The sequence below is a fragment of the Leuciscus leuciscus genome, assembly GCF_965113295.1.
Source record: "Leuciscus leuciscus genome assembly, chromosome: 17".
Taxonomy (NCBI): domain Eukaryota; kingdom Metazoa; phylum Chordata; class Actinopteri; order Cypriniformes; family Leuciscidae; genus Leuciscus; species Leuciscus leuciscus.
In genome coordinates this window covers 9,354,507-9,381,301 of record NC_138741.1, presented here as the reverse complement: position 1 = coordinate 9,381,301, position 26,795 = coordinate 9,354,507, and the positions used below count along the sequence as shown (strand labels likewise).

At 38.2% G+C, this 26,795-nt stretch overlaps 2 protein-coding genes across 2 annotated transcripts in view; both read left to right on the top strand.

The window, feature by feature from the left end:
• stard9 (StAR-related lipid transfer (START) domain containing 9) overlaps positions 1-21,383 on the top strand; it is a 48,581-nt gene extending 27,198 nt beyond the window's left edge. The window contains exons 9-32 of the mRNA XM_082143179.1: positions 393-460; positions 832-929; positions 1,005-1,205; positions 1,285-1,382; positions 1,474-1,551; positions 2,003-2,080; positions 2,887-3,066; positions 3,690-3,744; positions 4,618-4,743; positions 4,865-4,947; positions 5,391-5,452; positions 5,779-5,951; positions 6,266-6,737; positions 7,349-14,446; positions 15,742-15,942; positions 16,016-16,199; positions 16,306-16,446; positions 16,530-16,623; positions 16,708-16,874; positions 16,990-17,054; positions 17,129-17,331; positions 19,205-19,284; positions 19,376-19,534; positions 19,957-21,383. Of these exons, the coding sequence (XP_081999305.1) occupies positions 393-460; positions 832-929; positions 1,005-1,205; positions 1,285-1,382; positions 1,474-1,551; positions 2,003-2,080; positions 2,887-3,066; positions 3,690-3,744; positions 4,618-4,743; positions 4,865-4,947; positions 5,391-5,452; positions 5,779-5,951; positions 6,266-6,737; positions 7,349-14,446; positions 15,742-15,942; positions 16,016-16,199; positions 16,306-16,446; positions 16,530-16,623; positions 16,708-16,874; positions 16,990-17,054; positions 17,129-17,331; positions 19,205-19,284; positions 19,376-19,534; positions 19,957-20,058 (10,266 nt within the window). The 3' untranslated portion in view covers positions 20,059-21,383. The remainder of the gene's footprint in view (positions 1-392; positions 461-831; positions 930-1,004; positions 1,206-1,284; positions 1,383-1,473; positions 1,552-2,002; positions 2,081-2,886; positions 3,067-3,689; positions 3,745-4,617; positions 4,744-4,864; positions 4,948-5,390; positions 5,453-5,778; positions 5,952-6,265; positions 6,738-7,348; positions 14,447-15,741; positions 15,943-16,015; positions 16,200-16,305; positions 16,447-16,529; positions 16,624-16,707; positions 16,875-16,989; positions 17,055-17,128; positions 17,332-19,204; positions 19,285-19,375; positions 19,535-19,956) is intronic.
• A 1,575-nt stretch (positions 21,384-22,958) lies between these two features.
• The window catches only part of sptb (spectrin, beta, erythrocytic), a 28,634-nt gene continuing 24,797 nt past the window's right edge, over positions 22,959-26,795 (top strand). The window contains exon 1 of the mRNA XM_082143180.1: positions 22,959-23,231. The gene's annotated coding sequence lies outside the window, so the exon portion shown is untranslated. The remainder of the gene's footprint in view (positions 23,232-26,795) is intronic.

Here is a 26,795-nt window from a genome sequence, read left to right as displayed (position 1 = left end):
ATTTTAAATTTTAATAATATTTCACAATATTACTGTTTTTCCTGTAGTTTGATCAAATAAATGCAGCCTTGCTGAGGACAAGAGACTCCTTTCAGAAACATAAAATATCTTACTGACCCCAAACTTTTGAATGGGACGCTGTAAAAATGATTTTTATAAGTTGTAAATAGAACAAAAAATACTGGAGTATGTTTTACAAAAAAAAAAAAAAACTATTTACATTTTTCTACTTAAAAATGTAATGTTAATTCAATGTATTACTTGCAGTATCTTTGTAAATATTTGTGACATTTACAGGAATTTAGCCATTTCTGAGTGAAAATTGTTTCTACACCCATTTTCTTTTCCAGTGTAGTGTATATTGTAGTGTGAATAGTGTTTTCTTTTTATAGGCTATTCTAGAAAATAACCTTCCTTCAGAAATAGTGAGCAAGATCAACTTGGTGGACCTGGCTGGCAGGTTAGTGTCTTTGTTTAACTTTAAACAATCATTCCTTTCAGGCAGTATAGATCCTGTAAAGTCAACATCTAGATCAAGGATGTCCAAACACAGTCCTGGAGGGCCACTATCCTGCAGAGTTTAGCTCAAACTTGCCTCAACACAACAGCTTGGATGTTTTTAGTATGCCTAGTAAGACCTCGATTAGCTGGTTCAGATCTGTTTTAATTGGGTTGGAGTAACCAGGAGCAGGATTGGACACCCCTAATCTAGAATGTGGCTTTTAGTGAACATGATAGAGATGCCCCCTAGTGGGTGATCTCTGGAATGCAAGCGCAATGGTGAAGAGTAAAGTTCTGACACTGACTCTGCCCCTCTTTGTGCTGTGTCAGTGAACGAGCAGACCCTCAATACTGCAGAGACAGAATAACCGAAGGAGCCAACATCAACAAATCTCTTGTCACCCTTGGCATTGTCATCTCCGCTCTTGGTAGGCACTGGCCTTCTTAACTCTTATCATCCTTTCTTATCTCCCTTGTCCTCACATTTCACTTTGTTTTTCTAGCCCAAAACTCTCAGATGTTCAGCAGCAGTCAGAGCATTAACAGTGTGCTCAGTGAGGGTGAAGGGAGCACCGTGGGCAGCCAGTCCAGCTCTCTGTCGGGCAGCGGGCGCAGGCACTGCTTCATTCCCTACAGGGACTCTGTCCTCACCTGGCTTCTCAAAGACAGTCTGGGCGGCAACTCCAAAACCATCATGGTTGCAAGTAAGTCATTCAGAGTGGTGAATTGTTGGTGTTTGTTGCAGTGCCAGAAGAATTGATTCTGAGAGTTGTTTTTCGCCAGCTGTCTCGCCATCCAGCAGCAGCTACAATGAGACTCTGAGCACCCTCCGCTATGCAGCTCATGCCAGGAACATCGTCAACAAGCCAAGAGTCAATGAGGTTTGTCCAAATGCATTCAAAATGTCGGCATAACATGTTTTTCTTGTGAGATGAAGTTAAGGAAACTAAAAAAAAACTTGTTTTACCTCAGGACGCCAATGTGAGGTTGATCAGAGAACTGCGAGAGGAGATTGATCGTCTGAAGAGCATGCTGCTCAACTTTGAAATGGTATTAGAACCTGACTTTTTCATTGTCTACATATTTTTGTAATCGTCATTGAAATCTTTTGAATGCATAAACACTGCAAATTCATCCTGTTTTAAAACTGGACATTACATTTTCATGGAACTTTAAAACTTAGCGGGCTCAATTTGTGTGACATCAACTTAAATTTTGGAATGCAACTTGGTTAGACATATAGTACAGCTTTGATTTTGTTTGGTTTTTAGAGTCCAAATTATTATGTAGTGTCTTCTTTAAAAAAAGACCAACCTGTCAAGCCATTTAGAACGTATTTGAGGTTTACTAATGAACTATATGTGAGAATTTGGACATATGAAATTTCACTGTCCAAATGTCTTCTTGTCCTGTGCTGTCACAATGCCAATGATGTTAGCCAAATTTCCATACTCGTTTAAGACAAAAGTTGCTGACTGCTAATTGTTTTTTCCATCCACAGCAGAGAAACCCCAGTCCATCTCTCAGTGATGAGAGAGAAGGTAGCTTGTCTGATATAGTCCTACAGAATGAACTGAAGGTTAGTTCACGTCCTTGAAACGCTGGAGTCTGTGTTAATTCTGAGCTCGCTCTGTAGGAGCTCTCTTTGATGTGCACTACTGTTCAAAAGTTTGGGGTCGATAAGATTTTTAAATGTTTTTGAAAAGATTATTATGCTCACCAAGGCTGCATTTTATCGTGACTTTACTTCATGTAATTGCGACTTTATATCTTGCAATGTGACTGTTTCCTCATAATTACTATAACAGAAATACAGTAAAACGAGTAGTATTGTGAAATATTATTAAAATTAAAATAGCTGTATTTTAATATATTTTAAAATGTACCATCATTTATTCATGTGATGGCAAAGCTAAGTTTTCAGCATCATTACTCCAGTCTTCAGTGTCACATGATCCTTCAGAAATCATTCTAATATGCTGATTTGATGCTCAAGAAACATTTCTTATAATTATCAATGTTGAAAACAGTTGTGCTGCTTAATATTTCTGTGGAAACTGTGATATATATTTTTCAGGATTCTATGATGAAAATAAATGTCAAAAGAACAGCATTTATTTGAAAGAGAAATTTTTTGTAACATTATAAAAGTCTTTTTATATAAAGGTATTTATTTGTAAACAAAAAAACTAAAATCTGACCCCAGACTTTTGAACAGTATTGTACTTGTATAAGGAATTCTGTAACTGTTCTGTAACACTCCTCATGTTACTGTCTTCCTAGGATGATTCACTTTTGTCGTTTTTGTGTGTGTGCGTGCGCGTGTGTGTTTTCCAGTTGTCTTGTCACTTGCTTTTTTCACAGTCGCTCATGTTTCCTCTGCAGGTGGAGCAGCTGACTAAAGACTGGTCTGACAGCTGGCGTGATAAGCGAGCTCTGTTGGAGCGCTACAGTGTGGACATTAACCAGGACAGGGCAGGAGTTCTTATCCGCTCGCTTCTGCCCCACCTCATCGCTCTAGAGCCAGACGTCCTCAGCACAGGCGTCACTATCTACCACCTTCGGGTAGAATTATTCAGCTAATTATACATTGCTTTTTCCTGTAACATCCATATTGCCTTCAGCTAGCCTTTGCTCTACAAAATCCTTTGCTCTTTCGGGTCATTAACCAATGATTCTTTCTCTTTTCCCTCCAATAGATTCTCCCTTCACCTTTATTTCTCTTCTGTCTTTTCTTTTCTTGTTCTGTGTGCAAAACTCTTGAGATTCTTCTCACAGGAAGGTAAAACAGCCCAGAGCTATGGTCATGTGGTCCAGATATTCACCCTCTCCTTTTTCACTTTCCTTCTTTCGTACTTTTGTGTGATTTGTGCTGGAACATTTTAGTGAGTTACTCAGTGGTGTATGTAAATCTGTGTGAAGAGGTTAGTCCTGATAGCTTGTAAAAAAAACCTCAAGACTGCAATTTCAGCAGTTTCCTTGCTTTAAAAGTTAAAACCACCTGGGAATGATTGTGCGCCCTTGGAACCAGGCTTATATAAGCAGGCTTTTTATCCTTTATAAACAGTAGACAAATCCTGTGCTAGGCTTTGAGGTGTGAAAGAAACAGAAGAAAAGGTTTCATTCTGGCCATGCACTAAATGCTCACATTGACTCCTTTTAATGTTTGTTTCATTTTGGTGCTATAGGAAGGGGTGACAAGAATTGGGCAGCAGGGCGACAATCTGGAAGAGCCTCACATAGGTATCTGATATTCATCTCAACATCTTTAAGTACTATGGTCAGTTTACATCTGGTACAAACAGTGCTGAATAGAGTTCTGCAGGGATGATGCAATTTTGTAGGCCAAAACCTGTGACCCCTAAAAAGTTAGCATTTTAGAACTTCCGGTTTCATTGTCCTGAAATCAAAAGGTGTTTTGAATGGGGTTTTTGGTTAAATGCCTGAAATCAGGTCTGTGGTTACAGTAACACAAACTCAAAATATGTTTATGTTTTATTCTAAGACATAAAATACATCAGTAAGCCCCCTTGTGATAAAAAAAAAGAAGCTTTTACTCATCTTTAAAAGGTGTTTGCTAACAAGTGGCTAAATCGGACTACTGAGGTTGTCGGGTGCATTAAACGTCATTATGAACAAACATTATGAAAACTCATCTACTGACGAGTCCACTTTCACAGCCTCATTGTGTTAATAATCATGCTCTTGCAATTATTCTATCTTAAACTTTCATGGAACAAAAAGTGGTCAGAAGCTTAGTAAGTTTTACTGTCATTGTGAAGCGTCCTTGAGCTTGGGAAAGGCGCTATATAAATTAAACTTATTATTATTATTATTATTATTAGTAATGGTTATGTTGAAGTCATGAAACTGGTGTAGTTTGTCTATAGCCTACGTTTAGCTTTTTTCCTGTGGCTCCTATAATTAGGCTTGCGTCTTGTGATCCGGTCACTCAAACCACTTTCGGAGGTGGTCAGAGACGCATATTTTGCCACATGGCAATTGTAGTGTAATGTGTTAAGATTTGACATGTGTTGATACCAGTCTAAAGACCTGTATGGCAATATAATAGTCTGAAGTGGACAGCAGTGATTAACTTGCACCTCAAACCCTCAGTCTTGCCAGAAGGTTCCTCCTGTGAGATCGGAAATAAGAGCGGGGTGGTGACTCTGAAGCCAGTCTCAGGGAACATCTGCATGGTCAATGACAGAGAAATCACGGAGCCCTGCAGACTTGCACAAGGTAAATGCAATGTGCAGAAAATTACCCTTCACACCTATTTCATGTACAAACAAAATAATGTGTTTACATGACATATTTTGATTATCCTGATGTATTATTGTGTATCTCTATTTCCCTTAAGGTGCGGTGATTACCTTAGGAGGACTCCATAAGTTTAGGTTCAACCATCCTGCAGAGGCGGCTGTTCTGAGGGAGAGGAGACTGGTACAGTCCATGCTTTGTAATGCATATATCCACTAAAAATTACCTTGAGATACGAGGGCTAAAAGTACATGCAGCACTTGCTTGACATACAGGAACAAATGAGGTTTGTTCTTGCATGTGACGCAATCACATTTGAGTTTCCACAAGAACCAATGAGATTTTGTTCTTGCATGTCAAGCAATCATGTTTGATTATCTCTGTGTCTGCTCGCTGGCGTGAATAAGGTTACTATAGGTTACTATAATATCTTACTAGTCTAAAAAAAAAAATAATCTTCCAGATTTATTGAGGTATTAAATGTATTTTTTTTAGGGCTTTCAAAGTTAATATACAATTAATTAATTAATTAATTAATTAAGTCATGAGGTTAATTAAATGTCTAATGGCATTATTTTTTATGTAATGCAATTAATGGATATAATATAAAATGTTGGTCTTTGCAGACCAGTGAAGGAGGTTTGGTCTACAGCTCTACAGAGCTCAGCCTACCCAGTTCTGACACCAGGTAAATATGATTTGTTCATTCAAAAGCAGTAAATTTTCGAAATGTATATATATATATATATATATATATATATATATATATATATATCGTACAAGTTCATGATGTTTCTAAATGTTCCTCTGGTAATGAGCCCTCTGGAGAAAACATTGTTTATAGAGTTATCATGGTGTTGCTTGGTTACTACAGGGAGTATGTCAAAAACAAAAGGAATAACAATGGAAGTAAATTAGACTTGTGTTAAAAGGTCTCTAATTTTTAAGCACTATCTGTCATTTTCTGGTTGACTAGTGCATCATCCGTAGAGATTGCGTTTGTTGTGTGCTCAGGGTTGCTGGAGCAAGCGTTCCTGAGAGCGGCAATGGGACAGCACCCAGACATCGACTAGAGGAGCAGCAGTGGTACATAGAGTGTCTAGGAGAGGAGATTCAGATGGAACAGAAAAGAGCGGAAAGAGATCTGGAAAGAGAGCAGGCATGTCTCCGACAGCAGTATACTGAGAGTGAGTACAGAAAACACACTGAGTTGTGCTTAAATGCTGGATTAAATGCTGAATTGCACTTTTGTTATAAGAGAGTTTACTGCTATTTTTATAGCATTCAGAAAGGTTGAACTGAAATACTATATTATGTTCTTCAGCAAAGAACTTAAAACATAGGCTTTTAAGTAATGGATTAAAACCTTTCATCCTAGTCAAATACTATAGCAAATGAACTTTGAATACCTGACAGTAACTAAGAAATTGTCCTTTCAAATTGTTGTTTCAATTGTAAAGCCTTGTGCTTCTCTAAACTCTGGTTTCTTTTGCATCTAAAGTCAAGCGGTGGATCTTGCAAGAAAAGCAACGGCTTGCAGCCCACAGGGAACAGGGAACACTTGAGTCAGGGGTTCAGACAGATCTCATACTTCCTATTGGTTTATCAAGTCAGGGGACTAAGAAAGAAGGCAGTGCTGAAACAGTCCCACCGTCACTCTTAATGGGTGACAGGAAAAGGGTGGTGCAAGAGGAACTGCTGAAACATCATGCATTGCGCAGAGCTGAGAACCGTGTGCGCCGCAAAAGGTTACATTACCAACTGGAGAAGATTGCACGAAAGCGCCATCTGTTGGAGGCTAAGCGAGAGCTGCAGAGGATGGAAAATGAATTTCTACAAGGAGGCGATGAAGCCTTGTCTCCAGAACTGGGGAGCTCCTCAAAGTTCAGGGGACGCCCAATGACTTTACGAAGGCATTCCTTTTCTGCTGATCTGCTGTCCCGATTGTATCCCCAGCACACTCCCATTTTTAGGTAGGTGTAAACCAGGTGAATAACTAACATCTCATTCACTAACCGTGCATGCGCACAAATTTGTGTGAAATCTGGGTCTGTATAAAAGGTTTTATTGTGTTTGAACTGGTTTTGAGGATTGGCATTTCTTTAGGATCTTGCTGCCAATGCTCTCAGGCCAGAATGCATCTTTAGAGAGCATCTTATGTTTGCTGAGAATGAAGAAAGGCTCTAAAGGAAAGCTTGTGTGGAAGTACTTATATTGAGATGGTTTGAGCATGCAAATTTTATGCAAATTACTAACCTTGTGCACACGATTGCTTATAATACCTCACTTCGTTTATATAATAAATTTATTAATATTAGAATGAGCTGAAGAACAAATTCATGTGTGTATGTTGTGAATTAGGCAAAAACAAATTGATTTTTTTTTTTTTTTTTTTGTGAATAAGACCCCTGTGCCTGTTTTTTAAGTTTACCTGGTCTAAAGAAGGAAGTAGTCAATTTTAATGAGCAAAGTTTTATTCATGTGAAGATAACACTTAATTTAAAATAATAATCACTATCATTACACCAAGAACAGTATATTTTGTTTTTACTTAAAAAATGTATTTTCCTTTTTCTCCAAACAGCCAATTCCTTAAAAGGAATAGATCTTCTGAGTGTACAGCATCTCAAGCTGGCTTAGCTTGTCCAACTAAATGGGAATCTGATGAATGTCTCCAAGATCAAAAGATCAGAAGGCGTTCAAACACAATGCCCTCAAGATATGACCAAGTATCCTCAAGTTGGGCCAGTTTCTCAGACAGCTTCAAAAGCCCTTTAAAAGATGCAAATTCACCTCAAGCGAAAAAGGAAAAAACTGCTTCCTCAAGGTTGTTAGTCAAGAAAAGCACAAGTGACCAAGACAAGCACTGTCTGGATTCAAACACCAAAGGCACTAGAAAAGTATTACCTATAATAAAACAGAAAACTACTGTTAAGGGAACAAAGAGTCTATCTCAAGGTGGAAATAAAAGTTTAGAGACCATCCGCAAAGTTTTTTCACACTCTGTTGGTTCTGGGTTCAGGACTGCCTTGGCAAAAGTTTTCCGCAAACCACCATCAGGCTCGAGGGGACATAGAAGTGTGAAATCTGTTAACCAAGTGATATGTCATTTTAATGAGAAGTCAAACAAAAATAAGTCTGTGAAAGACCTAGAGAAAAAACAGGAACAGTGCCCTATCAAATCAACAATGTCTTATGAAAGTTTGGAGCAGCTTAGCTCACTAAAAAATAAGCAACCAAGGCACTGGCATAGTGCAGAAGCTCTGACGAGTACCAAGCAATGTGTTGCAGAGCATAAAGAAGCAGCTGGGTGGATGAAACAAGGTGGTGGAGAGGATCCCAATGGTTCTTCAGATTGTGATAGTATTTTCTCATTGGATTCGCTGTCGTCAGCTTATGCTACAGCTCTGTCTGAGCAGCTTCAGCAAGAGGAATATGATTCCAGTGAAGCTGAGAGTGAAGACAGTCGGATGTCTCAAGATTCTCTTGTTATGGAGAGAAGTGGAAAGCATGTAACTGTCAGACCAGTGCTCAGGTTTAAAAAAGTTCCAAGCCACTTAACCTCCCATACATTATCGGCGTCATTCAGCTCTCAGTCAATCTGCAATAAAGAGAAGATGAAAATATCCAAAGATGTACCTGCAGAGGTTTTCTGGAGCCTAAATGGTAGTCAAAAGTTGAAACCGATGAATGGCCAAGGGTCTTGTCAAGCGTCTGAATCTAGACCCTGTAGTGGTGCCAGTATCAGAGAAACAGAGAATCCACTTGCTCTTACTGATGCTTGGTCATCCACTGACGCAGCAGACAGTCCCAGAACCATCAGGGCTTCAGGACACCTGCTCAAACAGGATCCACACACACAGAGCGGTAAATGCCAAGGCTCTACTAGTCTGGATCTGTCCGACAACATGAATGTCTCAGAAAGCCAGAGCTCACCTCGCTCTGACTCCACTCAGGATGAAAATGCAACACTTGAAGAACAAAATGACACGTCCTTTGAGAATACCTTGTTGTTTGATAGCAATGAGAGTAATTCTAGTTTTATAGTTTTAGGGCAGGAGATGAATTTTAAGGAGCTGATTACCAATGCAGAACCATGTATAACTCACACAGTGTGTGATTCTACAGATATCAATCCAGATGGGGTAGCATACACAAATAAACTAACCACTGAATATGAACCACTGAATCCATTTGCGACTGAAGCATTGGTGACTAACTCTTGTTCCAAAGATGGTGACATCTCAACAGATACTAGAATTTTAAAGTCCTTCCCAGTTAACTTGAGTAGGAAAGATTCACATATTAGTGAGGAGAACCCATCATCGCATCCAATGTACCCTGAGGATTCTTCTCTGAAGTCAAACTTAAACCTAACAATTGGTTATCAGGTTTCAACATACAACAATGCAGGAGATCCAGAAGTAAAGAACTCAAAAGCAACACCGATTCTAAATGAACCACTCATCAATGCAAGCAATGACCATGGCAAAACCACGGATGATGAAGAAAATAATTGTTTCTACACAAAACAGTGCTCTGAAATTGCTTGTATAAAAGATACCAACAATTATGCCTTGACAATCGAACAATCAGAAAAGCATGATGAAGAAGTTAATAGTTTTGGCAGAGATGGTAAACGCTTTTGTGTCCAGTTGGAGAATGAGTCAGTCACTGGAACATGTAAAATGAAAGACTTTGTGGGAAATATGAAGCTATCAAAGAAAAATGATGATGCTTCAGACATTGAGACAACACTCTTAAATATGGATCAGGAACAGTCTATTTGTTCAACTATCAACAGAGAATCTGTTTTGGAAAATGTGCTCACTAAGATGGAAAACTCTGATCAAGAGCTTAAAGAGAAGGAAATGGAAAGTGCATCACCAACCAGTGATGCTCACAAGGATTTAATCAGCAAAGATCACATCAATATTTTTAGAAATGACAGCAGTACATTCGATTGTGGATTGACACCAACAAATTGTGATAGCCTGAAATCCTCTAGGAGTCCTGAGATTAAAAACATTAATGACAACTGTAAAGAGGATACAAAAGATACGATTCAGATTTTGGAGAGAAAGACATTCAATAACAGATATTTTCAAATGAGCAACTCTGCAATTAATGATAAAATATCAGAGGTGGTGAAAGAACACTTTAATTTGTCTCTGAGAGAAGGCTGTGGTGAAGATCACGAGTTGGACACAAAGAAAGAAAACACTTCTTTTGCTAAGCTGGATGATTTCAAGTCCAAGACAAACAACTATGAATTTGATTACAAAAGTACTCAGGATGGACATGGTGAAAATAGTAATTCCCAGCATTTCTCATGTATGCCAAAATCAGAGAATTATACGGACAACACTACTGTGCACTTGGAGAAAGGAACAGAATCAAGACATTCTTTGACTATGAGTAGGAACTCTAATGGCACAGAAGAGTTTATTGTGAGGAAGACAGAGAGAAAAGTAGAACAAGAAAGTCCAAAATGTGGATATATTAACGAAAACGTGGAGTCAGTACCATATTGTGCTATAGAGGCACAGAGCACAGATAGAGTAAATTCAAGTGAATCAGTGTTGTCTTGTGTTAAGGAAACTATTATTGGGTTGAATACATCAAGAGAGAACATTACTGTATGCACCCAACTAAGAAAGTATATTGATGCTTCAACCCCTGTTCAAAAGCCACCCTGCATGTATGCACAAGCTACACCGTCTCTTAAGCTGACAAATGGGTTAGATAAAGTCCAGAAAGATCATCAGTCCACATACCTGAATGCACAGATTGTCAACAATGAAACAAAACAAAATGAAAATGTGCTGACCTCAATGGAAATGCACAAATTTGATAATAAACCACTAACCCATGGACATTCAAGACTTTTGAATGAAACCAAATGTTCACTGAGTGAAAACTGTTTTGTGAATATCTCAACTCCTGTAATGTCCAGTCAATGCCACATTCCTCAGGTGTCATTACCTACCGAAGCAACAGTAAAACATACAGTCTCAGCTTTACTCTCTGAAGAGACAGATATGGCTAACACATGTCAGCAAACCATGGAAGACAGTGCTATAACGTTACCTAATTCAGAGGTAAAAACTAAAAAAACACATTCATATAATTTTACAACATCAAGTATGGAACATTACCATTCAGCAGTGGACGAGAATTACCCTGCTCCTGAAGCCCGGCCTTTAAGCAAGCTAACGTTTTATGAATTTGCTCCAGGAAACCTTGGAAAATATACCGGTTTTGTAAGCCAAGATAAAAATTGTTCTAAACATTCCTTGGAAATCATTACCACTACTATCAGTAGTAGTAGTAGTGATAAAGACAGAGTAAGATCCGTGGAGCACATACCTAACAGTTACTCTGAAGATTTCATAAAAGATGCTACAATTTCAGATGTACACCATCAGGCATCACAAAGACCACAATTGCACAATGTGCTTAAAACCGGTGATATTGAAAAAGTTGACAAGGATCTACAATCAGAGAATCAGTCCATCTGCAAAAGTAATGATGTGAATTTTGTGATTAAATCTCAGTATAACAATAGTGACATCAAAGGGATTCAAAGTTTTGGTAACCAACCAATGGAAAAACAAGATCCATATATACCTAAAAATCACCAGTCAAGTCACCAGTCAACTTGTAAACCTGATAAATCTGTGGCCAACCCCTCATCAACTGTTGAGGTATGTCTCAGCACAAAACCAACTCCTTGCAGTCAAAATACAAAGGAATGTTATAACAGATGTAAATCTACAGACAGAGGTAGAGGAGAAAATTGCACAACAGCAGATGCTACAAAACATTTTGTTGGCAATGGCAGTGATGATAGACGGAAAGGAAAACAAAAGCGATGCAGAAGGGCCCACTTTATGGCACCTCCAAGTTCATCCACTGATTCTGCACCTGATTTATCCTCAGATGAGACTAAAAGTCATGTTTCTCATACCAAACCTTCTTCACGGGCAAACCTGCTTGCTAGCAGACAAAATGTCCTTGGCAAACACGAAAATCCTCCACAAAACGAAAGCATTCCTTTACCTTCAAGAATTAGTCCAAGATCATTAGAAGCACAACCAAAAGAGAGATATACCCAGCAGCCTAACACAGGAATTACACCCTCTGTGTTTGGAGTTTCCTTACGTGGGGAAGCAGAGATTGAGACAATTGCATGTCAACAAGAGCTTGGTTTCACTGAAGAAATGCAAAAGACAGAGATGATTAATTCAAAGGGCGATAAAGACATTACTTTCAGGATGAATGCTTCTTCAGAAGATATTTTAGATGTTTGTGTGAAAGACCACGCACATCCATTTGAGAAGACACAAATACAGACAAGGGATTCTGCAATGCATTTTGCTTCAAGTGATATTAACCCTTTTATTCATACAAAAACTACTATAGGGGTGAAAACAGCAGTCCCCAAAAAGCAGGTCTTTGGAAGTGCTGCTAGTATATCCTGCCAACACTCTCCACTTAATAGTTCCAACAAGAATATGACCAGGTGCTGTAGTGTAGACAATGGCCTAAATATTCAGGACCCACCTTTCAGTTCCCATTTGAGCACTTATGTAAATCATAAAGGGCTCTCTAGCACAATGAGTGGGAATGGATATTCTAGAGATCAAATTTCTTCTGAGCCTTTGCTGAAAGATGCTTCTTATTCCTCTAGTTGTTCAAATAAGGAGACCCTAACTGCTTTGAAATGCGACTCTTACAGTGGTGCCTCAGAGGAGTTACGCCACAGTTCAGGTCAAGTTGACGAAATAGTCCTGGTCTACTCCTCTGAGTATGAATCTCAGGAACATCCGAGTACAAGCAGGTGTGATCATGGCACACAGACCATTGAGGTTAATAAGGATCTTAAAAGAAAGAGTCGTCACAGAAGAAGCAGCACCCAGACACCAGTGTCCAAACCGGGGAGTAGTGCCCCAACCACATGGGCAAGTCTACAGAACATGTCTGAACATCTCTCTGACCTGATATACAACACCTCTGATCTTCTGGGGAACATACAGTGTATGCGAACAGGGGAAAGGCCACCAAAATATGATTCTCCTAAACACTGTTTCCAGGTTTCTACTGTGCATTCTGGCAGTAACCACAAGATGGACAGTTGTACACAAACTTCATTGGATATTGGGGTCCAGACAGAGAATGCTCCAGTGTCAAAGAATGCTACATCCCATGAAGTCAATGTTATTGTCAAAGTGATTGGCTCAGATATTTGCAATGTGTCCCAGCTAGATGGTGATGCAGAAAATGAACAAGCCTTTGAAAGGATTAAAAGCCTGCCCAATTTACGTCCCAAAGGCTCAAAGGGAACTGACAGTCAAAATTTTCTGATTCCTCCCCAAAAGGTTCTTTCATTAGAGACTATTGTGCCGAATCTGGATTCCTCCACTTTGGAAGCTTTTGAAGGTAACACTGTAGATCATCAGAAACACTCACATATAAAGCAAAAGGATAATCAGACTTATCACAGAAATGTAGACCACAGGACATGCTTTAATAAACACATTATGCTCATGGATCGTGCATGCTCCCCTATCCTTACAGTGAAGGCTGCAAGATACACCCAGCAAAGACAAATAAAAACAACCCATGGTTTATTAAACTATAAGACAACTGAGGGACAACATATCGCAGAGAAACAATGTTCAAAAGTATACAACATGCAATTTAAAGGTCATAAAATGTCTAAACATGAGAATATTGTACTAGCCCAAGAGAACCTTCACAGTAAAAATGCAAAAACAATATCTACATCAGTATCATCTGTGATCTTTGAAAACCAGAGTGACCTTAGTTGTCCAAAACTGAATGGATCTGACTACTCAAATAGCGTCTTTCCACAAAGCAAATGTATGCAAAATGAGAGAAATGAATACTCTCGTGAAGTTGAGGACAGGGTAATAAGTCAACCCACTATTAACTGTTCTCCATCTCACCTACAAAGAATCTCCCTCTCTCCTTCAAGCAGTACCATTGGTGTCCAACTTGCATCATCCTCAGTTCAAGTTAGACCATCTAAATTGAAAACTTCAGAAAGGCCTCATTTGTCACCTGTGAAAAGCCAGTTGAGTCACAGATCATCTGAGTATATAATAAAGTGTTGGGATCATTCGAATCAAAGTACAATGCAACAGCAGGAAGATGATGTGATGTCTCTGGTGCCAAGCGATTGCAACACAGATGTTCTGGTCAGCATCAATCCTCTGGCAGAGACCAGCATGCTCAGAGAATATCAGTGGATTCCTGATGATCTGCCCATGCACAACAAATTTACTAACTGGTCTGGCATCAGTCAGCAGGCACCATCAACGCTTAGTAAAATAAACAGACCAACTGGACATCACTTCACAAGGCTCAGTCCCAGTTACCGGCAGCCAATGGAGTCACAAAGCCCTAGTTCTGTCTATAGACCAGAGTCATCCGAGAAAGTGGATAGGAGAACACAAGAAATTGAGAAGCTGAAGAAAGAACGTGAACAGGTTTTAGCATCTGTACATCTGGATCTGAGCCCTCATCCGCTGACTGTTGAACTCACAGAGGCCAGGCTGCACTATGGCCAAGGGGAAACAGACACTCTGCTTAAAATGCTCAAGTCTGGTTCTAAAGAAGTATCTTCAGCCTGTAACAAACAGGAGCTCCTTAACAGGTCTGTCTAATCTGTGATTTACATATTTACATATTTTTTAAGTTTTGCTTTCTTTAGTTTTATTATAATCTTTGACTGTTGACATTTAGGGTGCTTTCACACTAGCACTTTTGGCATGAACCCGGGTTTGATTGATGTCAGAATTTGGTTTGTTTGGATGATGTGAATGATTCCAGCAGAATGTGAATTTTATTACAACTTGTGCAATACATTTGCAGATAGATGTAAGTACCTTTCTGTGTTGATGCTTTGAAAAACAAAATCAAAGGTTCAAAAGGCAAGGCAAGACAAGTTTATTTATATAGCACATTTCATACACTATGGTAATTCAAAGTGCTTTACACAGAAAGGAATTACAATAATCACAAAATAGAAGCAAGGACAATTAAAACGGTTATAAAAGGAATTAAAAGAGATATAAAGATGATACAGTTGTAAAAGGAATTAAAAGAGTAAAAATATGATACATAGATAAACTTCTCATCTGGCAAAACACCGGTGCATCATATTTTTCACAGCTCCCAGTTTTACTCAGAGATTTTCCCATGGTGATTAAACTGTGACTGTGGTGTTCTTTTGGCGCCTAAGAAATCTATTGGACGTCTCCAATAGTCCCAGATTTTTCCCTCTATGAATGGAATCGATCCAGTCCGCACCCCACAGAACCTCGAGTTTAATTACACATCAAACTCACTACTCCACCACAGACCCAGGTCATCAGCATGGTTTCATCTCTCAGTTTCCCCAATTAAGTAATTTATGTTTGTCTCTTACCCAATTCTCAGTGCCACTTGAGTTCAGTTTAGAATCAAAAGGAGGAATACAGTGCAATCAGTCGGATGCACAGTGGATACAGTTATAAAAAGAATTAAAAGAGTAAAAAGATTATACATAGATAAACTTCTCATCTGGCAAATCACCAGTGTATCATATTTTGCACAGCTGCTTGTTTTACTGTGAGATTTTCCCATGTTGACTGTACTGTGTCTGTGGTGTTCTTTTGGGGCGCCTAAGAAATCTGTTTGACGTCTCCAATAGACCCTATTTTTCCCTAAAATCAAAGTACAAAACTGAGATGAGCAAACGCTATGCATTTTTGCCGTCTCCTCCTGTGAAGTCATTAATTAGCAACACAACAAAACAAAAACAAAATACAGTGTGAACACAATCCAGTGGGTCAGGGGGAGAGTGGAACAATCAAACTCTGGTTTGGACCAGCTAAGCAACTGAACTTAGTGTGAAAGCACCCTTAGTTTACAGAGCTTGTTATGAATGGAATTCTATTCTGTCATAAGGCATAGGAAGAGCATTGAAAGTTTGAGAAAAGAGAGAGAAGCCCGTCTCCAGATGTGTCGTCGTGCTCGGAGTCTAAGTCCCAGTAAGCATCGGATCCCTATAAATTCTGAGAAGGAGCAATCTCAAAGAATTTCAGACCTGCCTAGCAGACGTCAGGAATATCTGCAGCAGCTCAGACAAGAGATTATCGAAACCAGCAGGTGATTTGGAAATGCATTAAACAAAAGATAATATTCTATAATTCTATATACTAAACCAGATGTTCATCCCCAGAGTTCCTGATCCACCAAGGCGGGAGGGTCAGTGTCCATCTGATATTGAGCTTCTATTGCGTGACTATAGCCGAGCCCGCGAGGAGGCAAGAGTAGAGATTGCCCGTGCACGTGATCGACTCCGTGAGAGGGCCGAACAGGAGAAGAGACGAATACAGCAGCAAGCTGTCTCGCAGGCAGTCAAGGTCAGTGGCACTTGATCATTCTTAATTCTTATAAAGTATTGCTGCCCTTTTCTTATTTAGAAATCATTTCATATTTTCTTTCCTTCTCTCCTTGTGTCTTACGTAGGATGACCTGCTGTTTCGCACACGCATTAGTAACAGTACTTTATGTAGTGGTTCAAACCTGAGTCTTTCCTCAGGGCCCACTTCAGGGTATAACAGCAGCAATGCTGCCATACTGAAAGACATTACCTCACCATTAATACAGGTAGGGCACCACACTAAAAAGTGTGTTTAAGTGTTATTTTAATTTAGAAAGCTATTTTTCAAGCTCTTCACCTCATTCCTCAGGTAAATGGAGCCTCAGAATTCAAAGCAAGGACTCGACCTCCTATGATCCCGTTGCAGACTTCAAAAGCTCAGCGTAGATGGCTGTCAGTCCAGGGTGAGCAATAACCCATAAACAATTGGAAACCCAAGGGCTGTGCTTCAAATTCACTTAATTAATCAGATCCACTATTATCTCTAGATGTCAGCCTGGAGACATCGGTCACTGGATATGAGCCCGAGTCCTCCTCCACTCCATCATCTCCTCCCTGTGCTCGACAACGCACTCTCTCCTTTGGCTCTCCCTTGTCTATATCAACTTCATATCAGGATATCGCAGACTGCACTCTTGCCAGTGCTATCTCTGAAGTATGCTACTCCAACTTACTTAAGTATCAAAATATGCAAAATTTGTAACAACGTAAGTTTCAAAATATGCAAGAGCATGTCAATGTGAAATACTTCATGGACTTGTCTTTTTTAGGTATATTTGGCCTCTGGAGGTAATGCGAGGAATTTGCTGGCTGGGAAAGCAGCTTCTGGCTGGAGGTACTCTAATATGCATATTGTGCATGTATAAATCTTTTACATGGATTCCGTCCTCAAGTTTCATTTCTCACCAGGCATCAAGGCGTGGAGAGAGGTGTTCAAGTCTTTCACAAGGCTACTTCCAGACCCTCAGCTCATGGGTTTCTTGGAGCAGTAGAGCTGGAGAGACCTTTGGCCAGTCTGTGGTGTATAATTCGAGATCATTCAAAGACTCACCTCTACCACGAGTCTATTAAATCTGCCTGGACACGACCACTGGACGAATGCACACAACTAGGTAAATACCAGTGTACACTGTACGATTTTGCCATCTGAGACAAATTTCTGGGATTGTAAAGGATTTCTGTTGTCCTAGGGTAAACTCAAAGGCAAATGAGTCTTTGATCACCTAGTGCAGTGGTATTCAAATAGCGAACCGGTTCCGGACTCCGGCTTGGAGTGTCCATTCAGACCACGGGACATAACTGTGGCTTTTTACAAGTTCTACAGTTTAAAGTGAACAGTGTGTCATAACAACGGAGCGGTACACACCACAAGTGCTCAGGGTCGTTTAATGTGATGACCTTTCGGTGCTACATCCTCTAATATTTTTATCTAGAGCCATACGCGCTTCATTCAAGCCCTTTCTGCTCCGTGCGTGTTGCTTCTCTCTCCCGCTAAAGACATAAAGCGCCACATTAAGAGCTGCAGATGACACATATTTTAACAGTAGCAGAAACATGGTGCGTAGCAAAATAGATACTTTTGCTAAAATGCTGCAGAAAATGAGAATGTATAAATAATTTGTATCTGTCATACAGATGACTCCGACCATTTAACTTAACCAGGTTTGTGACAAGTTAACTTGTGGGACCTTTAGATGTTTTTTTCCCCCATACATTTAGCAGTATTCATTTGCATATTAAGAGCATTTCATAATAAACAGTGTTATAGTTTGGAAAAGTATTTAGAGATGGCAAGGGAAGACAAAAAACTATGAAATTACTAGTTAACTTTGTTTTGTGCTCATGATGAGAGCTTTGATTATTAGATTATGTAAATTTTTTTTGTTTTTAGTAGTTTATTACTTTAGGATAAATATAAAAATGGTCCATACTTTTCTTAAGAGGTAAACCCCAGTGTTTTCTCACATCCCGAGGCCTTCTATGTGCCATACATGTAAGTATCTAAATGTAAAAAATGAATAAATAAATAAATCTAAAATAATAATGGCCTGATAAAACATCTGATCTCACCTTTTTATATTCATGTCCAGTTGGGAAAAATATTTACTTCTTTTGGTAATATTGGTAAAAATCTTAAAAATCATCACTGCTTTGGCTCTCAGGGCCCAAGATTCTCATATTTAATGACTATTTTAAGTGTTTAGGATTTTGTCTTTTACAAAGTACAAGACTGCCCTGATGGAAATGTATAACTGTTCCAAAAAAGTTCTGGACCTCCTCTGGGAAGGAAATATAGAGACTGGACCTCTTGGAACTTTAACTGAATACCACTGACCTAGTATGACATGTGGTTGATGAATCTAGATGCTGTCGAAGTTCTGGCAGAGTCAGAAAATTTGAATCACACTCCTACATTGTGACAGCTCCTACAGCTCGTGTGCACTGAAGAACCAATAGGACTGATGAATTTCGAACATATTGTTTTCTATGGATTGCAGTGTTTTCTGTTGTGCTGACACCGAACTTCAAACCAACGCCACTTTGTTCATTCTTAAAGTGAAATTTTGTCTGTATGGTGATTAGATTCAACTGTCGTCTTCAACTTGAGAACACAAGTACAGAATGGTTTGTCCTGTGTGCGATACGATATCCGTGAGTTGCGTCTGTCGCAGAGCTGTTTGTGTGACAGGTTCATCAACGCTGGCTAGTCTAATGCTGGCTAATCGTGGCTAGATGTCTTGGCTACAGTTTATTATACAGTCTGACATGAAACACTGTACACATTGCACAATCTGTCTTGTCTATGTCTTTGAGATCACATTGTACACAATCTCATTACATTATCTCATTGAACAATCGTACAGTGAACATCAGGCTTAATAGGTAAGAGAGGTAACGATTATAACTTGCCTTCAAATGCAGACAAAAGCAAAAATGTACTCTTACTGATTGTATTGCTTTGTCTCTGTCTTTCTCTCCAATCAGTCTATTTGTTGATGGACATATCCAACTGCCAGCTTAAACAGCCGCGGGACTTCTGCTGCCTCAGTACAGAATCTAAACAGGTGTTCTGTACACTCTTTTCTGTGAATGGCTTGATCCAAAAGTACCTTACCTTAATCACACATTCATTTTGATACATCTTCTTTTCTTTAGGATGATATGTGGGTGCTGGCCATGCAGTCTGTATTTGAGGAGACACTGCCACGTCCCAGTGTGGATACTATCCGTGGTGAGATGCTACCCAGCGCGTGGATCCTTCAACCCAGCCAGCGCAATGGTCGAGAGGTTGTCACGGTCATCTACTTGTTACAAGTAAGCTTGTTTACCCTTGTAAGCATTTACATTAGCATCATGCTTGCTTAAAGGAATAGTTCACCCAAAAATGAAAATTCTGTCATCATTTATTCACCCTCAAGTTGTTCCAACCCTGTATGAGTTTATTTCTTCTGCTGAACACAAAATAAGATATTTTGAAGAATGTCAGTAACCAAACAGTTGATGGACCTCATTGACTTCCATGGTCTTTTTTCCCCCATACAATGGAAGTCAATGGGAACTGTTTGATTACCGACATTCTTCAAAATATCTTCTTTTGTATTCAGCAGAAGAAAGAAACTCATCAGGTATGGAACAACTTAAAGAGTGAGTAATTATGACATTTTTGGGTGAACTATCCCTTTAACTATGACGTTACCTGAGATGGTAAATAATCAATTGTCAATCGTTCCCTATAGGTAGATTTGGGAAGCCCGTCCTTGGCCGCTAGCCTGCTGAATGCAGTATCTAGGAAGCAAGCAGCTGTCATATCAGACCTTGATTCTTTCTTTTCTTTGTGACAAATCAGGTTACACATGTAGCAACAAGCACTTACACTAAAAGCCTGAAGGTTTTTGCTAAGATTTGCACCTCGTGTTTTTGCTCTTTACTTGATTCTTTTTCACATAGCACTGATGGTATGAATATTTTGTGTAACAAATTTATCTTGCCACTTAAAATATTTTCTTAATTTGTTTTGTTATTATGAATATGTTTGGGGTGTCCCTATGTGCCAAAGTATTGTTTATTCTAAAAAAAGGTTGTAATACTTTGATCAATGTAAAGACCCAAAGCTATTTTTGTTTTCATTTATTTACATATTTATCACTTTATCACGATTATCACTATATATTGATTACACTAAACATAGCTCGGCTTATTGAAGGGATATTCATATCTAAACAATCCACTGTATAACAGTATTCCTTTAATGCATTGCATTGTCTTAAGCTACTTCATCAGCTGTAGAGACGTTGTTTTTTTTATTGTTTCTGTAATATGCAGTACAGTGCCTTCCATACATGTCATTTTTGTGGAGTATTTGTTGGGTGTAGCATAATTTTGTTTTTCTGTTTGTGCAAAATTTCTGTGTAATTGCTAAGTTCTATATCAGCTGAGATAGAATAGATTTACTGTCATAAAACTTATTGACTGCAAAGCAATTGTTGATATTGATACTTTCAGTATTGTCATTTTATTTTTTATTTTTTTAGAAATGTGTATGCAAAATGTTCTTTTAAGTTTCTTGTTTAATGAAATGCAATCAAATGTTAATAATTTTTTATATGAGTTATGCTCTACAGTGGCTTCAGCTATATAAATTATACACACATCTGGATTTGCAAGCCATTACAATTTGACATGGTAATCAAGAGAGCCTTTGCTCAAGCACTGTAGAATGTTACAAGACCAGTGGTTTTATTTGTAACATAGGCATCTGATCTGAAGAATTATGTTGCCACTGAAACATTCAAAAAGTATACCCTATAAATGAAGGATATTTTTTATTATAATAACATTGTTTTAATATACTGTAAATGCCTTCTATAATATGTAATCTACTATATCTAAATGTAAAATAATGTATCATTTTATATGTTATATGTTATTATTATATGTTTTTATGTTTTGAAACTTTTTTCTTTGCAAGAGCTTCCAAAATCTTAATGTCTTAATTTATGAACCAGAACATATTTTTATTAAATACACTTGGCATTTTTTTATACAAGTTTCTTGTTTTCTGTCTTTATTTTAGTATTTAAAAGGATCTAACTTGCATAATAAGAGATAAGTCAGTGAACAAGTACTTGAGTGCAAGGTTAAAACCACATCAGAGAACAAAAATATATATTTTTATACATTGTGTGTGTGTGTGCGTGTGTGTGTGTGTGTGTGTGTGTGTGTGTGTGTGTGTGTGTGTGTGTGTGTGTGTGTGTGTGTGTGTGTGTGTGTGTGTGAAATATTAATTAAGCTTTAATGGTTTTGGAAATCAGTAGTTATTACAGACCTTTAGTGCATTCAAAATCAGATTTTTTACACTCTGCTCTATTTGAACCTGGAGGAACATAATCTTATAAAACACTTTTCAACTAAAATGATATTGTATCTAATCAATAAATTATCATTAATGAGTGAATGTGGAAACATGTTAACGTTACTGTGTTACTACCATGTTATTACTAGATTTATTAGAACATGTCATCTGAGGATTACCAGCATTAAATTCCTTTGATTTGATTTTATTTTAACTCATGACTGCTCAAAAACAATCCAAATGTAAGAAACCCACATATTATTTCCTAACAAAACATCAATATATTTTTTTAAATGTTTTCAAACGAAATATATATTTTTTTTTAATCTGCATAAATGTTCACTTTCAGTTGAAAGTTTTTTTTTCTTCTGCAGTACACAGATAGTTATTTATAGTTTAAATGTTTATTAGTTTATAATACATTTATCAGTAATTATATATTCCGTATTTTTAATGTATGATCCCGAGTTAAGAGGCTGACCTCAGGATATTTGCTGGTACGAAATCACGACACTACATTTATAACTGTAAATTAAGTTGCTCAGATCTTTCTGGGTTTTTAGTGACCAGGCTACTAGAATTACTGTGCTCGCTTCTTGTTACTTGAATGAAGCAGTAAACGCAGATGATTTCTTAGGCCATTAGTGGGGTGAAGATGACCTCTGGTGGTGATCTATCAACATAAATCCTAACCAAAAAACATTTAAAAAAGATAATGAGGTGATCAGGTAGGCCTATAATTTAATATTTTTCAATAAAATATCTGTTAGTTATGTAGGGCTACAGGACTGATTGCCTAATCATATCAGTAGTGCCGAATTCTGTGTCCCTATAGTAGGCTAGGTGCTGTAGTAATGGTTGGGATAGGATTGGGATTGGGATTAGGAGTAAATCGAATGAGCTCGATACAGCGCAGGCCTACTGGGGTGAGATAATTTGGTGGGTCACAGAATTCAGCACAACATGGGAACTGTGGTTCGGATCTAGCCAGAGTCATTCACCGATCCCAATCCCCCTCTACCCCCACTTTCTGCTGTCCTTTCCCAAAAATTTGGCCAAAAATGTGCTCTTAACTACTTAAATGTGCCATTAAACATTATAGATACAGTAGGCTAAGTAAACTGTATAGTAGCCTAGCAAATATTGTATTTTTTTATGTTATTTTTTTTAATAGAACATTTAAGGAGGACTAGAAAAGCACAAATGAGCAACAAGTGTTCACCACCATGTAAAATAATCCTTAAAGAAAGTGTATTTAAGTAGCATGTCCTTATCGGCACTAGTCGCTATTGATTCGTAGTAGGCTACAGTTTTGCGGTTTTATATTTATGCTGGGCTTGTGATGTAGAGGCGGGCAGTATAAGGGTGGGGAACGCCATTTAAAGTCAGCGACTCTTGACAGGAATGCGCGTGCCCTGCTCTCAGGCAGCGAGCGCTCCGCTCCTCTACTTTATTTTTAACTCTTTGGGAGGGTCAGACAGCGCTGAGGAGAATGAGCGACCCCGCGCGCGCTCCCTGCCCCTTCAGCAGCTCCCCACCGTGACCTACACCTCACCGCCTCTCATGGGATTATTATTGCCCTTCAAATAACGGACTTTTGTTACAAAGACATCGATAAAGAAGCGTGTCATCCTCCCGGACTGCTTTTCATTTGTTTAGGTAAGTTTGTTACATGTCAAACTGTGTAGTTATACTAGAGGTTCTGTCTTCAGGTTAGGATTCCCAATGTCATTCGATAGCCTAGGTGTATTTCGCTGTTTGTTTCTTGCTTTGTTTTAATCCCATTTTATATAATATGTTTATCTATGAATAGCAAAAGCATGTTTAATATCCCACTGACAGGTCTGATTATTGTTTGTGAAAGTATCGCAGTCTTATGGGAAGAGGATAGCAACCTGTTGAGCACTGAACAATGTGTGAGCAGGAGAGAACATACTGAATACAAACCAATGCAAAAATGTCAGAACTACTTCAAGAACTTTTGTTTTATGAAAGTTCAATTCTATTACAACATTCATCTCTCATACTTTGCTTTCTTTTAAAAGATCATCTTTTAAATGATCCTAGGTCCAAGCTGGTAATTTGGTAGGTCTACCACACTGGACCAGTAACAAACCAGCTTGTCATATAAGTTTAAAGCAGTCAAGCTAGATTTTGAAACATAATGACTGGTCAACCAGTGAATGACCAGTTTGGGCTGCTAAAACCAGCTACCATTTAAGCTGGATTTTCCAACATTTGCCTGCTCTTTGTTTCTCATTGAATAAACAAAAGAAAGCAGTTTCACAATATTAGCGAAAGAAAAACAGCTGTCACTACGTCTTTGAAATAAACCTACATCTTTGTTTCAACTTCCCCTTATAGGGAGAACTGCCGTGATGTAAACACCATTACTTACTGCTCATAACTTCACTATATGACCATAAAGTTCATTTCAGGAATAGTTTTGCATTATACTGTCTGTTCTGCTTGCCTGAAGATCACTGTTGTGCTTAACTTACTGCACCTTTAAAGGAATAGTTCATTCACTTTGTTTTCATTTCATTGTGGTATGGAAAAGAGCAGAGTGAACATTCTTTAAAACATCTCTGTGTTTTACTGTAGAAAGAAGGTCATACGGGTTTGGAATGACATGAGTGTGAATACATGACAGAATATTAGTTGTTGGAAACTTATTTCTTTAAAGGGATAGTTCACTTTAAAATGAAAATTCTGTCATGATTTACTCACCCTCTGTTTCAAACCTGTATGAATTTCTTTCTTCTGCTGAACACAAAGGAAGATATTTTGAAGAATGTCAGTAACCAAACAGTTAACTGGAACCATTGACTTCCATAGTAGGAAAAAAAAAAAATACTATGTAAGTCAATGGTTCCAGTTAACTGTTTGGTTACTGACATTCTTCAAAATATCTTCCTTTGTTTTCAGCAGAAGAAAGAAATTCATACAGGTTTGAAACAACTTGAGGGTGAGTAAATCATGACAGAATTTTCATTTTAAAGTGAACTATCCCTTTAAGTTGGTGTATGTACCCACAATTTTCTTTCCTTAATCTAATTAAAGCAAAGAATACTCTGGTCCCATAGCGCCATGGGTTCAGCTGTTCCAAAAGTAACATGGTACACAGGGTGCGTCATGATTCGTACCACACCTTGCGACCTCTCCCTCACACATGCATGAAATACCCTGCTGTGTTGGCTTCCTGGCACCCTTTCAGCTTTGGATGCAGAATTTGAGTGAAAACACACTGTGACATTATTATGTCAGTGATGGATATCATATCATTAGCTAGAAATTTTTATTTTTTATTTTACAGTTATTGCCACATACTGTTATTTTAATGACCTAAATATTAAAATGTATTCAGTACTCTAGCATATAGATGTATAATCATTAAAAGTTCACCCAGAAATGAATAAAGAAAAGTATGTCCAAATGCAAATGAGATTTAAAAGGATAATTCACCCAAAAATGACAATTTTGTCATCAGTTACTCGCCCTCAAGTTGTTCCAAACCTGTATGAATTTCTGTCTTATGTTGAACACACACAAAGATATTTTAAAGAATGTTGGTAATCAAAAAGTGAACTATCCCTATAGGAGCTTCTGCAGAGGGTAAGTTTTTAAGTGAACAACAACTTAAACTTTAGTTTGTTACTCACACAAAGATATCGTATGGCTTCAGAAAGAAAATCATACTTTTATGGTGCTTTCTGACATATTTGGAGCTTGACAGTGCCGGGTCACTATACGTGTACATCATATGGAAAAAGAGCATAATTTATATTGTTTAGAATTTCTGCTTTTGTATTCTATTGAAGGAAGAAAGTCATACAGGTTTGGAATGCCAATGACATGATTTTCTGTTTTAAGGTGAAGCAGTCCTATAAAGCTGTCCCTTCTGTCTCTCTCTTTCAGTTAAGATAGTGGAAACTTTGTCATAAACTGTATGTTTGCATGCATGTGAGCACATTGCAGAGACACCGTACGCAGAGAGACCAGCAAAGTTGTGTCTCTTGTGATAACGGGTTTCCCGCTGATGGGTGGAGAATAGTTCTCTGATAACATCCCCCCTGCGCTGGCCTGATATAGAGAGAGAACCACCATCATCCCCCTTTCTGAGACCTGTTAGATTCTCCTCTTTCCTCAGTTTCTTTATCTGTCTGTTGATTGTCATAGATTTTTGATTATATATTTATAATTGACATCTCCACCCCTAGCACTGTGACAGTACACTAACCCTGATGACCTACTAGAAACAGTAACATTACAGTAGGTGCATTTCAATCAGTACAGTGCTTTTTAATGGCCTAGATATTTGGAGCCAACAAGGAGCAGAAGCTTTGGATTGTCTGAAGCAGTTCACTGCTAATGTTTAGCTAAGCATTTTCCCCCCATTTATATTTTTTTATTATTTCAAAAAAGGACAGTGTACATTAATCAACATTCATTGATGTAAATGTACCCAAATTAGTCCAAAGGCTAGTTTTCATTGGTAGTCCCTTTGCCAGATGTCATTAGGTGTAAAAACTAAAAGAAAAGAAAAGAAAAGAAAAGAAAAGAAAAGAAAAGAAAAGAGAGAAAATGTTATTGCAAGGAAAAATGCAAGCAAATATCTGATCACGTAGTGTATGACGAAATAGGAAAATTTGTAAAGGGTGCTCTTCGCATTCTCTTGCTCAGAGGGGTTGCCCAGCCCCACGTTCAGGGCGATAAGACTACACATGAGCAACATGCCTCACAAAGATAGAACTATCTTAGCAGCTAACCTTCACCCGCCATTCCACAGTAGCACGCGCAAATACACACCCTCATTACGACTGACGGTTAGAGGACATGTGCTGAAAATGGCGCCCTTTGGAATCCTGAGGGTATAGAGAAACAATCTATAAGGGAAACAGGAATACATTTATTAGTTTTATTATGTATTATTTTGTCACTTTATAGATGGGGACAAGCACAGATTCAGGAAAGGATATAAGAGGATTGACAAGGAGCCAGTTTCAAACTGGTTTGCTCGAAAAAGTACCACCACATTTTTGCTTATATGTGCATCATGGGTACCTCTTACATTTATGTACCATATAATCTAACTTCTAATATAATCTAAAATAAATCTAATTATTGCAAAAGTATTGTTGAAAACAGCGAACATGATGTTTGAGATCTTTTCTAGTTTAAATTTGGTATCTTTTTAATTTAAATATGTATTCATTACAAATT